The following is a 14,123-nucleotide window of genomic DNA, read 5'->3' as shown; positions in this document are numbered from 1 at the left end:
GTGAGGTGGGTACAATGATTATCTCCTTTTCATAGAGAACGATTTGAGGATTGAAGGGGTTAATGAATTGCCAAGGGTCACATAACAAGCAAATGGCAGAATCTAGATCTAAAACCAGGCAGTTTCATTCCAGAGCTCTCTCTTTTGGCTTACGCTCTTAGGCTAAACCACCTCATAAGACTGTCCTTTGAGTCTGAGACTCCCTGCACCCAGCAATAAACAACTGCAGCAAACATCTAAAATGAGTCAAAATTACCAAAAATTCACCTTATCAAATGTCAGCAACTTTGATCCATGTAGTATTCTTTTAACAGCAAAGTGATATGCTCTGATTCTTGCCTGTCTTTACAGTTCACCTCTCTAATCGATAGAAGGATATTCTATTATTTATTGGAAAGATGGTTACCTGAACATTTCTCTTTCCTTTGATGTGAAGTTGTAACATGCCACTTTCCACTTAAACTTGTGAGCTTCTCAGGAGCAGGAACAGTATCTTTCTACATGGCCGATAATAGGTGCTCAGTAAAATTTTTGTCTTAATGAATTTCCAGTGATAATGAAGGTATCTATATAAGTTTTCCTAATAATTAGGGGGCACTATCTGGGTGTATGGCTCATTAATTTAGATCCTGGAATGTACATTCTGGAGGATAAATTAGAGATTCTCAACTGGGAATAATTTTGGCTCTTGGGAGACATGTGGCAATGTCTGGAGACTTTTTGGTTGTTATAATTGAGGGAGTATGTGTGCCACTACCATCTTGTAGGTAGAAGCCAGGGATGAACATCCTACAAGGCACAGGACAGCCTCCACAATAAATAATCATTCCACCTCAAATGTCAATGGTATTGATGAAACAGCAGAGTTCTCTGGCCCCACTCATGGGGCATGCAACAGGGGTGTGGCTCTCTGTTCAAGCACCGTGAACTCAAACCCCTTGTGGGAGAGGGAGCACACAGATGGGCAGGTGCAGGAGCAGGAGTGAGTGCTTTGGGCTCCAGTCCCATGGTAGTGTCTAGGGGTGGGTGCCTGTGGCCCCAGTGTTACAATGCTCTTTTAGCTCTGCCATCCAGAGAGCTTAAGTGTTAACCAGCTTAGTGCTCCGTCTGCCTTTCTACAAGGGCAGAGGGCCAGTGTGACAGCTTTCTGTATCCCAAGCTCTTGTCCAGCATCCTAGAAGAATTGGGTCACACACAGGCTTGAAGGATGCGTGCAGGTGTTTCACTGAGTGGTGGAGGTGGCTCTCAGTGGGATGGATGGGGAGCTGGCTGGGGGATGGAAGGGGAAGATGATCTTCCCCTGGAGTTTTGGTTGTTCAGGGGCCAAACCCTTCTCCGACTGTCCCCAGCTGAGTTCCTCTCAGTGTAAAGACATTCCTTCTCTTCTCTCTTTCTCTGTTGCGCCATTCATCTGCTCTTCTCCTCTTCTCCTTGTCTGCTCCTGGAGCCTGGGGTTCAGGATTTATATGGGTACAGGATAAGGGAGTGTGGCATGCCAAAAGGCAACCGTTTGGGTACAAAAACAGAAATGCCTGTTCCCACTTAGGGCCGCAGGTCTCCAGGCTTGAGGTTGGGGCCTTTGCCGGGGAACCGCCCTCTTCTACCCAGCACTTCCTTGTCTTCTGTCTGTGTCACTGGGGAGAGAAGTTCTGCTTTAGAGGTCTTATTCTCTCTTTCATTCATTTCACATGTGTTTATCATCTGCATCCACTTGGTCAGATGAGCAAGACTGCTTGTGCTTGTCCGTGACCGCACAGCTAGGTGGTGCAGATCAAGAACTTGAACCAATGTCTCAGGGATAGCCCTTCTTCAAATGCATCAAGGTGGCCTCTGACAGCCTATTACTGATTCAAATGCCATCCTTGTGGTCACGGTAAAGCAGGTCCTTCTGAGACAGATAGGACTCTGAGCCTGTGCTTGGTACCTGGAGCTGATGGAAAGGGCAGTGATCTACGACGGCTTGTTTAGGCTGCAGAAAGTCCCTCAGCTTGGACTTCCTGAGCTCTTGCTCATTCTGCTGAGGTAGGCACCATTTCGGGGCCTCGTGTGTCTGCTACATTCCATTGCTGGGCCAGTTACTCTTCACTGAACTGTAACACTGTCTCATCCACCTTGTTTTCACAGGGCCCTATAAGCCATATTATGGACTTTGTTGAAAGAATTATCATGTTCGCACAGCTCTGTGTTTGCAGTAGGCTTAGGACTCTTTTCAGATTTGAGCACTGGCGGTCTTTCACGTGATCTGCTTTTCAACACACATCACATGTTCTCCTCCTCCCTTTCCTCTCCCGGTCTGATTCCTTGCTGCCTTCTGATTGTGGTCTGCCTCAGTATGCAGAGTCCCACAGCTGAGCTTAACAGGTACTCTACAATTCTCAAGGTGCTAGAGTTGATGGATTTTAATCAGGTGAGTGCTGTTTAATGCAAATGCTCCTTTAGCCGAGGTTCATAAAATGGGCTGCTCAATATTATGGTCACAAATATTAGTTCAATGCTCATGACTTATGTAAATGGCTTTGCTTTGGGGTTAGGTTAGGGGAAAATCAATAAAAAGCAGCTGGAAATGGAGAAAGCAACTGTGTCCTTACATTCCATCGTGATGTAACCCCGCTCCCACCCCACAATACCTCATACTTATCCTTTTTGGTTTTTTGCCAGCTCGCTTTTCTCCCCCACATTTAAGGCTTCATAGAGATATGAAAAGCCACCCTGGTTCCTCCTCTATTAAATGGGAAATGCATATGAACAAATAGAAAAATTGCACCGTATAATACAGCTGAAATACAATGTTATCATCCTTCCACTCTGAGCATTTCTCAGGATGGTTTATGTCCCAGCAGTTAATGGCTTGCTATTGTTGGTGTACCAACACAATGCTATTAGCAACACAGAATTCTCAGGCTTTCTGTTTAGACTGTCTTCATGTAGGCTAGCCAGAATTTAGATATTTGTAAACGGAATTTGAACAGTGGCCTTTCTTCACAATATAAAATTCAGATAAGTGTAACTGGTCATGGCCCAACTCTTGTTTATTAATTAAGGCTTTATAATATGGCACCAGTTTTGGAAGCTGCAGCTTATGCAACGAAGAATACTAATTACATTCTGCATTTTCTGTAATAATGGGGCAGTGTTTTGGACAATGCAGTTTATCCAGACAATGCATCCGGCTCATAATGTAGTTTATTAACAAGGAGGCTCTGAATGTTTCATGGGAGACTGATACAGCTGTGAAAGGGTGGCATAAATAATATTCCTGGCCAGGCGGGGGGCAGTGGCAATATGTTGCATGCTGTTAACCTCAAGAGGTCTCCAAATAGCTTTTATGTATGCCTGCTATATATTTGTTGACCATTGCTGGATACAAAGGAAGCTAAGTGATCTGGGAAAATCTATTTGGTAATTTTCTTTTCCCATTCTCTTGGCACTTGCTGAGGCTTTAAAAACAATAGGCCTGGGCCGGGCGCGGTGGCTCACGCTTGTAATCCCAGCACTTTGGGAGGCCGAGGCGGGTTGATCACGAGGTCAGGAGATCGAGACCACGGTGAAACCCCGTCTCTACTAAAAATACAAAAAATTAGCCCGGCATGGTGGCGGGCGCCTGTAGTCCCAGCTACTTGGAGAGGCTGAGGCAGGAGAATGGCGTGAACCCGGGAGGCGGAGCTTGCAGTGAGCCGAGATTGCGCCACTGCACTCCAGCCTGGGCGACAGAGCGAGACTCCGCCTCAAAAAAAAAAAAAAAAAAAAAATTAAAACGATAGGCCTTTGCGTTTGTATGGATTGTTTTTCCTTAGGCTCCTCTAAGAATGGTCACTTTACTATTGTTATCATCATGGATTTCTTATAATGGTCATTTGTGAGAATCAGAATAGGCTACCATTTTTTTTCTATAAGATATTTTTCTTATTGAAATAATTCACATACCACAATGTTTATCCGTTTATAATGTGAAACTTGGTGGTTTTAGTATAAATACAAAGTTGAGTAGCCATTACCACTGTCTAATTCCAGAACATTTTCATCACTCTGAAAAGAAACCCCTAGCCATTAGCAGTCACTGTGCTTCCTCTCCTTCTATGTCCTGGTGACTGCCAATCTACTTGCTGTCTCTGTGAATTTACCTATTCTGGACATTTCACATAAATGGAATCATATGATGTGTGGTCTTCTGTGACTAGCTTTTCTTACATAGTATAATGTTTTCAAGGCTCATCCACGTTGTGAGATGTAACAGAACTTCATTTCTTTTTATTGCCAAATAATGCCCATTGTGTGGATATGCCACGTTTTGTTTATCCATTCATTAGTAAATGGAAATTTAAGGTTTTTCCCCACATTTTGGCTGTTAAGAATAATGTGGTTATGGACTTTTGTATTTGTGTGTGTGTGCGTACTTGTATATTTATTTCCTCAGAGGTATATACCTAGCAGTAGACTTGCTGGGTCATATGGTAACTCTATGTTTGACTTTTTAAGGAACTGCCGGATGCTTTTTGAAGCACCATTTTATAATCCCACTTGCCAATATGAGACTTCACATTTCTCCACAGCCTAGAAAACACTTGTTATTGTCTATCTTTTTGATCATAGCCATTCTAGTGAGTGTGAAGTGGTATCATTGTATAGCTGATTTGCATTTCCTTCTTGACTAATGACATTCAATATCTTTTCATGTGATTATAGGCCATTCATATTTCTTCTTTGTGAGATACCATTTTAATCTCCATTTTATAAATGAGGAAACAATGGCACTGAGAGGAAACAAGACTTATTAGGGTACCTGCGTGAGGTAATAGCCCATCAGTATTGGAATTTAAGTTCTCTCACTTAGCTATGCAAAATCATAGACATTGAGTACCTAGTAATAAAACAAGCTGTAAGTGATTTGCATTTAGTCTTAACTTTTTTATTTGCAAATGACAGAAACCTAGCTCTAACTTTGGCTTAATGAAAGTAAGAAGATTTTGGCTTGCCTATCTATAAAGTTAAGAGCTTTTTGCCTCCAGGATGACTGGATGCAGCTTCTCAAAGATGGCATCAGAAATATGTCTCTATCATCTCTTAGTTCTCTTTGCATTGGGTTGGTCTCACGCATAGGCATGGTCTCACTTTGTAGTGGTTAGATGGCCACTAGAAGCTCAAAGTTTTTATCTTACCAGCCTAGAATGCCAGCAAGATTTTTTTTTAAATTCTTCCCTTTTGCAATAGTTCCTTCAGTAGTTCTCAGATCTTAGCAATGAGTAGTATTGGACTGACTTGAATTATGATTGACTCCCTGAATCATTCATCTGTGAAATATATTGATTGGTCATTTGCTCATTCTCAGTGGGGAGTGAAGTTAGCTCCATCTACACCATCTGGAGTGAGAAATGGAGAAGGGGATTCCCCAGAGGAAAGTGAGGAGGATGGTACCAGCACAATGAGGAATGCATGCTAGCGCAAGTGAAACTCATAGATGTCCACTGTGCTATGTAGTTTTTTCCTTGGGCCTTGATCATTTATCATTTACTGGTTTCTTGTCTGTAAATTTAGAAAAGATACAGGCTCTCTGAAAAGTAATTTTTGGTCTCTTACAAGTGAAGGATTAATCAACCAATCCACATTATTTTCTCCAGTACTGAGAGATCATTTGTTTTAATAAATGCAAATAAGGTTTCTTATAGTTAAAGGTAATTGGCTTTTCATTGTAATTCTTGATGCTGGTCATTTTGTGTCTGAGTTGTTCCTAATTGCTTTGGTTCAGAGTCTGAGAAATGAAACAGTCCCTTGACTATAACTGTAACTACAATTATAACAATTTATTTATTTAAATCAGCAATCCCTGCAAAATCATTTACAGTTTGTATATTTCAGTATGTTTTACAAGGTGCAACAAAAGCAGCCTCATCACATAGCAAATCTTTCTTACAGGATTAAAAGTTAATGGGTAAGGTAAGTCTGGCATAGTCATTAAAGTGGAACATTGTTTCTTCTTGACTGGTCAACTTTAGAGAGAACTTTTCCCCTTCGAAATTATCTATCCTCTAAAATATACAGAGATTGAGGCCAGGTGGGATGGCTCACACCTGTAATCCCAGCACTTTGGGAGGCCAAGGTGAGTGGATTGCTTGAGGTCAGAAGTTTGAGACCTTGGTAACATGGCGAGATGCCAGTGGTGCCATACCTGTGGTCCCAGCTTCTTGGGGGCTGAGGTGGGAGGGTCTCCTGAGCCTGAGAGGCAGAGGTTGCAGTAAGCTATGTTGGTGCCACTGCACTCCAGCCTGCACTCCTGCACAGAGCGAGACCCTGTCTCAAAACAATAAATAAATTAAAATAAAATATAGAGAGACTGAGATGCAGCAGCAGTTGTATGTTGTTCTCTGGCTTTTGAATAATACATTGTATGTGTACTTTCATATGATAGGATCTTCAGCCGTCATGCCAACTCTATTTCTTAGTAGAAATAAACAAGATGGACACGATACATCTAGGATGCCATGTTAAAATGGTTTCTAAGGTTGCATTCAGCCTTAGAAGAAAAGAGTGTTGTGACCACTTAATGATGTCTGTCACAGACACAGGAGAGTGAAACAATGGCGCTTGCATTGTATATTTTCCATCCCTGCTTACATCTTGAAAGGAAGTCCCAATGCTGAAAGTTTGCAGGATTGGGACAGTTGCTTTGATACTTCAGACCAACAGACGGATTCTTCTTTCATTATTCAGATAAAGTGTTTTGTGTTGCCTGTCCAGCTAAGTGTTTTAATCCTCAAGATTAACTTAACTATGGAGACTTGACTTAGACTTAATATTTTGATCCAGAAATGCATCAAGTATAGAATAAAAACTTCTATCCTAGCAAGACTAGGAATATAAAATATTTTCTCAAAGTATACATGTACTGCCTGCTGGGTGTGCAACATTCTGCTAAGGGAATGTGAATGTGGCAGGAGACCAAGGGTCCTCGGCATTAGAAATTTATAGTCCAGGTGTAATTAGAGAAAGAGATAAAGGGCTCACCAATGGACCACAGAGCATACACACTAAAGGCTAAAAGAGTAAAACAGTTTGGTAATGAGGAATGAAGGATAGAGTGATCTAGGGAAAATGTGTAAGGAGAAATAGTTTATTTAGCAACGTCTGAAACGAAGTGATAGGCATGGGTTGGTGGAAAGCATGTTTGGTTGAGGTGGGTGTAGTGGTGAAAAAGACTAAAAGCTACTGACCAAGGAATGATATAACCCAGAGGTCTTGATCCATCAGCTCACTGGCCTAAAAACAAACCAAAACAAAAACCACATAAATAAAAAACCAGATGTGTGCTACACAGGAATATAGAAATAAAATATATTGGAACGATAAAAGATTTCAAGCAAAAATTAGAAAATACTAGAAAATCTGGAAGTTTCACATAAAGTGCAGGTTTTCTTACTTTTCTATAATAACTAAAAGATCTGACAACATTCTGCCTGAATTCCTAGTTGGCAAGAAATGGCTGAGAGGGAGTAGCGATTGCCATGATACATGAGTGGTTTGTCGCAGTCTTCACCTCTCCCTGCAGTCTCCCAACACTGAAGTCAAAGGTGAATTGCTCTCTAGCATCATGCTTGCACTGTTGAGACTATTCATAAAAACTTGTCCAACAAAGTTTGAAAGATGAAAAATACATTTTCAGAAGCCTTTGTTAAAAAAAGGTGGGGGTGAAATAGGATGGGGAAATAGTGCATTTCATATGCAATCAGGCCAGGCGTGGTGGCTCACGCCTGTAATCCCAGCACTTTGGGATGCCGAAGTGGGCCGATCACCTGAGGTCAGGAGTTTGAGACCTGGCCAACATGGCAAAACCCCACCTCTACTAAAAATACAAAGAAATTAGCCAGGTGTGGTAGCTCGCATCTGTAGTCCCAGCTACTCCAGAGACTGAGGCAGGAGAATCACTTGAACCCTGAAGGTGGAGATTGCAGTGAGCCGAGATTGTGCCACTGCACTCCAGCCTGGGTGACAGAGCCAGACTTTGTCAAAAAAAAAAAAAAAAAAGCAGGCTTTGCAGACGCTGCCACTGCCGGGAGCCCCGTACTATCAGCCATGGTCAACCCCACCATGTACTTCCACATTGCCATCGACAGCAAGCCCTTGGGTTGTGTCTCCTTCAAGCTGTTTGCAGACGAGGTTCCAAAGACAGCAGAAAACTTTCATGCTCTGAGCACTGGAAAGAAAGGATTTGGGTATGAAGGTTCCTGCTTTCACAGAATTATTACAGGGTTTATATGTCAGCGTGTTGACTTCACATGCCATATGGCACTGGTAGCAAGTCCATCTACAGGGAGAAATTTGATGAGGAGAACTTCATCCTGAAGCATACAGGTACTGGCATCTTGCCCATGGCAAATGCTGGACCCAACACAAATGGTTCCCAGTTTTTCATGTGCCCTGCCAAGACTGAGTGGTTGGAGGGCAAGCATGTGGTCTTTGGCATGGTGAAGGCACGAATATCATGGAGGCCATGGAGCGCTTTGGGTCCAGGAATGATAAGACCAGCAAGAAGATCACTGTTGCTGACTGTGGACAGCTCTGATAAGTTTGACTTGTGTTTTCTCTTAACCACCAGACCATTCCTTCTGCAGCTCAGGAGAGCACTCCTCCACCCCATTTGCTCGCAGTATCCTAGAATCTTTGTATTGTCTCTGCAATTCCCTTTGGGTTCCGTGTTTTCCTTGTTCCCTAGCTGGATTGCAGGGTTAAGTTTATGATTATGAAATAAAAATTTAATAACAACAAAAAAATGCAATCAAGTGTAATTGTTACAGTAGGTAGCTAGTCAGCTAGTCAGATATGAGTTGGGGCAGTAAAGGGACACCCCCCATCCCACCAGGAATGTCAGGCGACCATCGGGTGATGGTCAGGCAGTTGTTAAGATGGTTCTCTCAAATAATAATTGGTTGCAGCTGGCACCAGGGAACGACAGTCTCCCAATAGACAGAAGAAACCTAAAACTGGTGATCAGCAGCTTCCCGATAAGATCTCAGGAGGTGGGCGAGTGGGATCAAGTATGTGCACTAAGAGGCAAAATGGTGGAGTTTAACTGGTGTATGACCTTATAGGGACACTTGATGGGTAAGGGAAGCATGCCTCAAGTGAGTATGCATACAACTGCAGTAAACACACTGTGTTGTGTGGCCACCCAGCGTGTGAACAGCCTACCCCATGGGAAGACTCAGGGGAGAAGGGAGGCAAGACCCTGGAAGTATGACAATGTATGAAACCCCAAGTCAAAAGGTCAAACCATACACTTGATCTCTCAAGTCACCCACTTGGCCCTCTTCCAAGTGTACTTTACTTCCTTTCATTCCAGCTCTAAAGCTTTCTAATAAACTTTCACTCCTGCTCTAAAAGTTGCTTTGGTGTATCCTTCTGCCTTATGCCCCTCGATTGAACTCTTTCTTCTGAAGAGGTAAAAATTGAGGTTGCTGCAGACCTGTACGGATTCACTGATGGTAACATTCTTTGATGACGCATGACTCGGATATATTCGGCCAGTAATGTACTGCTGTCTTATTTTTGTATTTTACTTTTTAAAATTTATTTATTTTTGAGACGGAGTCTCACTCTATCACTCAGGCTGGAGTGTAGTGGCGAGACCCTGGCTCACTGCAACCTTCGCCTGCCAAGTTCAAGCAATTCTCCTGCCTCAGCCTCCCGAGTAGCTGAGATTACAGGTGTGTGCCACCACGCTGGGCTAATTTTTTTTTTTTTTTTTTTTGTATTTTTATTAGAGACAGGGTTTCACTGTGTTAGCCTGGATGGTCTCTATCTCCTGACTTCATGATCCATCCGCCTCAGCCTCCCAAAGTGCTAGGATTACAGGCGTGAGCCACCGCACCTGGCCCGTCTTATTTTTCTTAACACTAGACTTCTCTGTTCATTTATTTACAGTACCTCCCAGCACAAAAGGCATTTGAGTTTGCGTTTTTCCTAGGATTAGCAAAAAGTGCCAGGTAGGCGAAGGCAGTAGGGTGGTGATGGCGGCAGTGGCTCTAGAGCCCACAATCCGAGTCCTGGCCTCTGCTCCAGCCCCACTGTGGTGATGCTCGCTGAGCTGCTGTCGCTCCAGACCACCCTCCTGACCATGGTCTTGAGCTATTTCATCAGCATCCACGCACATGCTGAGGAGTGCTTAAGTGGGTCACCTCAGGCACCAAGATGGGCCTCATCTTCGAAGGTGGCTTCCTGGGCATCAACGTGGAGATTACAGGACCTAAGAATAAAAGAATTTATAAAGGAGACAAAGAATCCAGTGGGAAATACACATTTTCTGCTCACATGGATGGAACATATAAATTTTGTTTTAGTAACCGAGTGTCCACCATGACTCCAAAGATAGTGATATTCACCATTGATATTGGGGAGGCTCCAAAAGGAGAAGACATGGAAACAGAAGCTCACCAGAACAAACTAGAAGAAATGATCAGTGAGCTGGCTGTGGCCATGACAGCTGTACAGCACGAAGAGGAATACATGAAAGTCTGGGAGAGGACACACAGAGCCATTAGTGACAACACAAACAGCCCAGTCGTCCTTCGGTCATTCTTTGAAGCTCTTGTTCTAATTGCCATGACATTGGGACACATCTACCACCTGAAGAGATTTTTTGAAGTCCAGAGGGTTGTTTCAAAAGCCTCTTCCTGATGATTCCAAACTCATAGTTTACTGTTTACCAAACATCTTGGTGATAATGTCATAAGCCATTAATTTCTATGTTTTAATTTTCTGAACTATACAGTCACAGCTTATGTTTCTTTGTGATTAATAGAAATTGGAAGAAAACACCTTTTTAGGAAAGTCATAGTGAAAATTTGACAATTGATTGGCATAATTTCCTAATTGAATGCTGCCTCCTTTATATAGGTCCTTCCAGAAATTAAATACTGGAATTGAAATATAGGAATATAGTTTTTTTTTTTTTTTAAATCTTCTTTTCCTTTTGTTTTGATAATAAAACGCAGTTTGTTCAGGAAATCAGCACAAAGCCTGATAGTACTTTACTGAAATGACTGCATTCTGTGGATTCCCTCATTCTGTGGTTTAAGCTATTAAGGATTCATTTTGTTGAGCCCTTATGAGAAACAATAGTATGAATCCTGACATTTTCTATGCATGCTCATGGCAGAGCTCTCTGGCTTGGGCATATGCTGCCAGGCTGGGCACTTTTACACTTTGTTTTCAAGTTTTGCTTTTAAAGGTAAGACTTGCCCCAGCACCTATTTTCCCCCATATATTTTACATTGAACCTTAGGACTCAGTTGCCTCCACTTAAAATTGATGACACATGCAGACTACAACCATCTTTTGTTTTTTGTTTTTTTGCATAACTTTCTAAGTGGTCTCTGTTAAAGCCAGTTCTCTGGTTGTCCCAGTGAATGGTGGCTCTTTTTCTTTCCACACTGGCACATCCACTTTCTCCACTCTTGGAATGTAGGAAGTATGCACTCATGTAAATGGAAAAATCTGGATTTCTGAAGCCAAAGGGTTAAAGCCTCTTAAATTTCATTGCAGTGATACACAGCCGCTATTTTATTTTTGATCTGTGGCCTTTGGGCCACTGTTTAACCATGGCACTGAACATCAGTGTCAGCACTAGGGTTTTCGTTTTTGTTTCTCTTGGGTCTTTCTTTTTCGGCATATGTGAATTTTGTTTTGTGTAAAATGAAATGACTTTCTCTTGTTCTCTGATAATGGGTTTAAAATTAAAGGAGCATCTGGTCTTGATGTGGGGATGATCCAGGATTATGTTGTGACTGATGTATATTAGTTACTTGTATATTTTTGGAGATCTTTGCAAGGGGAAAACTACAAGTAATGAGTTTTATGTAAGTAATTTAAATTTGTTACAGGTTTTCAGGTTTAGGATAAGCAACCTTGGGTGAGAATACATATGACACTTTGTTGATAAGGTGACTGTTTCACCTTAGGACAACTGTTGCATGCCAATTGTGTTTGTGTGTGTGTGTGTGTGTGTGTGTGTGTGAAAACACTTCAAAATTGATTTAAAAGATGTAAATTTTAAATTGCTTGTGTATCTAATATGCCCCAGATTCAGTAAACAATAAACAATTAAAAAAAACAAAGCAAAACAAAATAAAAACAAGCAAACAAACTGCCAGGTAGAATTTAATGGGAAGAGTAAAGAGGGTAGTAGAAAATTTCAATCTGGCTGGAATAGAAACGATTGTTTTTATCTCATTTTACCTGCAAAGACTTGAAGGAAAGGGCTTAAATGGTAAACTGAAGAATTTAGTTTTGACCTGTCTGAAAGGGTGGGTATTGAGGGTCAGAAGTATTGTTAACAGAAAGGTTAATGAGCATTAAAAGAAAGGAGTTAATGTGGATCTACCAGAAATGAAGTAACCAGACTAGTTTTCCTTTTGACAGGGTTATTGGAGTAGAAGATAAAGTCGAGTTTGAGAAATAGTGTATTTCAGCAATGTGTATGTATCTCATGGTGTTTTTGTGGTCAAGACTGAGAAATGTGACATAGTTGATAGCACACCCGTGAGAGCTGGTAGAAGAATTTTTACATTACGCACTGCATGTTAAAGTTTTGCCACAATGTTTAAGCTCTGTTATGAAAATCAAAATAGGCATTTTCCTTCCTATTTGGTTATGGACATACTATGCTCCTTTTATTTTATTTATTTATTTTTGAGACGGAGTCTTGCCCTGTCGCCCAGGCTGGAGTGCAGTGGCGTGATCTCGGCTCACTGCAAGCTCTGCCTCCTGGGTTCACGCCATTCTCCTGCCTCAGACTCCTGATTAGCTGGGACTGCAGGCACCCGCCACCACGCCCAGCTAGTTTTTTGTATTTTTTAGTAGAGATGGGGTTTCACCATGTTAGCCAGGATGGTCTCTATCTCCTGACCTTGTGATCCGCCCGCCTTGGCCTCCCAAAGTGCTGGGATCACAGGCGTGAGCCACCGTGCCCAGCCTGTGCTCCTTTCAAATTACTGTTCAGTGAAGCAAATGATTTTATCCAAGTTTTAATTGATAAAATACATTTGGATAATATTTTAGTAATAGGACAAATGTTCTTTGATCTTTTGGATGAGCTTTACTTTCTAGAGTCACGTAGTAAGTTATATTTGCTTTCCTATAATGGGGCTCCTGCCTTATTCACGTTGTATATTGATATAGTTTTCTGACCATACAAACTCTACCACAGCATCATAGTGGAGTCACTATCTGCTTCTATTGCTGTTAGCTGGATTAGTCTTATCATAATTATGTCTTTGCCATAGCTGCTCTGGCTTCCCTATCTCTTTCTTGTTTATCTCAGTTAAAATATATAAAAGTGTATTAACATTTCGATACACTGAATTCTCTGGAGGTTTGTGCCCTATATTAAATTTTAGTTTCCTAACTATAGGGAAAGAGTAGAGGGACTTGGAACATTTCTGATACTGAGCTTTTATTGTATTTTGAGCTTTTATTACATTCTGAGCTTTAAGGATCCATCTTTCTCAGTATGGGTAGAAGTGGGGAAACTGAAAGGGAAATTGTTTTCTGCATTCTCTATAATGGTTTTTATTTAAGAATGATAAAGCAATACTCACTAGGCCCAGACCAGTTCCACAACAGACAGTACTGAAAATCCCAGTGGAAATGCAGTGATGTTTCTGTATTGGGAGGAAATAAACTTCAAAATGTTATTTGGTGCATAAAGTTATTATAAATATATTGAAGACAGCATTGCCTAGTGTAAAAAGACTCAACTTGGAGTTAGGTTAGCCATGCTTAACCCTTATGTGTCTGTTTGCTTCTATTCTGAAACCATATAGAGACATTATTAGGAGGACAAACGTACTGCAGGGTTCAAGGTCTCACTCTACCTCTTAAGCAGGTCTATTAGCATTTTGCACATCCTTTTCCTCTTATATAAAATGGGAATAAAATAATAGTACTTACTTCATACGCCTTGGTTTAAATAAATTAGTTGTCATCTTTCAGGTACTTAGAGGGCTATATAATGTAAGACTCAATACATGTCAGCTATTAGTATTGTATTTATCATTAAGGACTCAGCTAGTATAGGGAAAGAGAATTAAACTTGACTGACTTTTCTGCCATAAAGTTATTTGAATTTGGGAACA

At 41.4% G+C, this 14,123-nt stretch overlaps 2 protein-coding genes across 7 annotated transcripts in view; both read left to right on the top strand.

The window, feature by feature from the left end:
• Positions 1-14,123, top strand: part of FHIT (fragile histidine triad diadenosine triphosphatase) — a 1,522,387-nt gene that overhangs the window by 531,551 nt on the left and 976,713 nt on the right. The window lies entirely within an intron of this gene.
• Positions 8,065-10,665, top strand: LOC116466610 (transmembrane emp24 domain-containing protein 2-like). Its single transcript, XM_032754960.1, is given in 4 exon segments — positions 8,065-8,204; positions 8,288-8,557; positions 10,051-10,151; positions 10,154-10,665. Coding segments are annotated over 4 exon segments (1,023 nt in total).

Source organism: Hylobates moloch, unplaced genomic scaffold (genome assembly GCF_009828535.3).
Source record: "Hylobates moloch isolate HMO894 unplaced genomic scaffold, HMol_V3 SCAFFOLD_4, whole genome shotgun sequence".
Lineage (NCBI taxonomy): Eukaryota > Metazoa > Chordata > Mammalia > Primates > Hylobatidae > Hylobates > Hylobates moloch.
The sequence above is the reverse complement of the archived record's forward strand: the minus strand, read 5'-3'. Positions and strand labels throughout refer to the sequence as shown.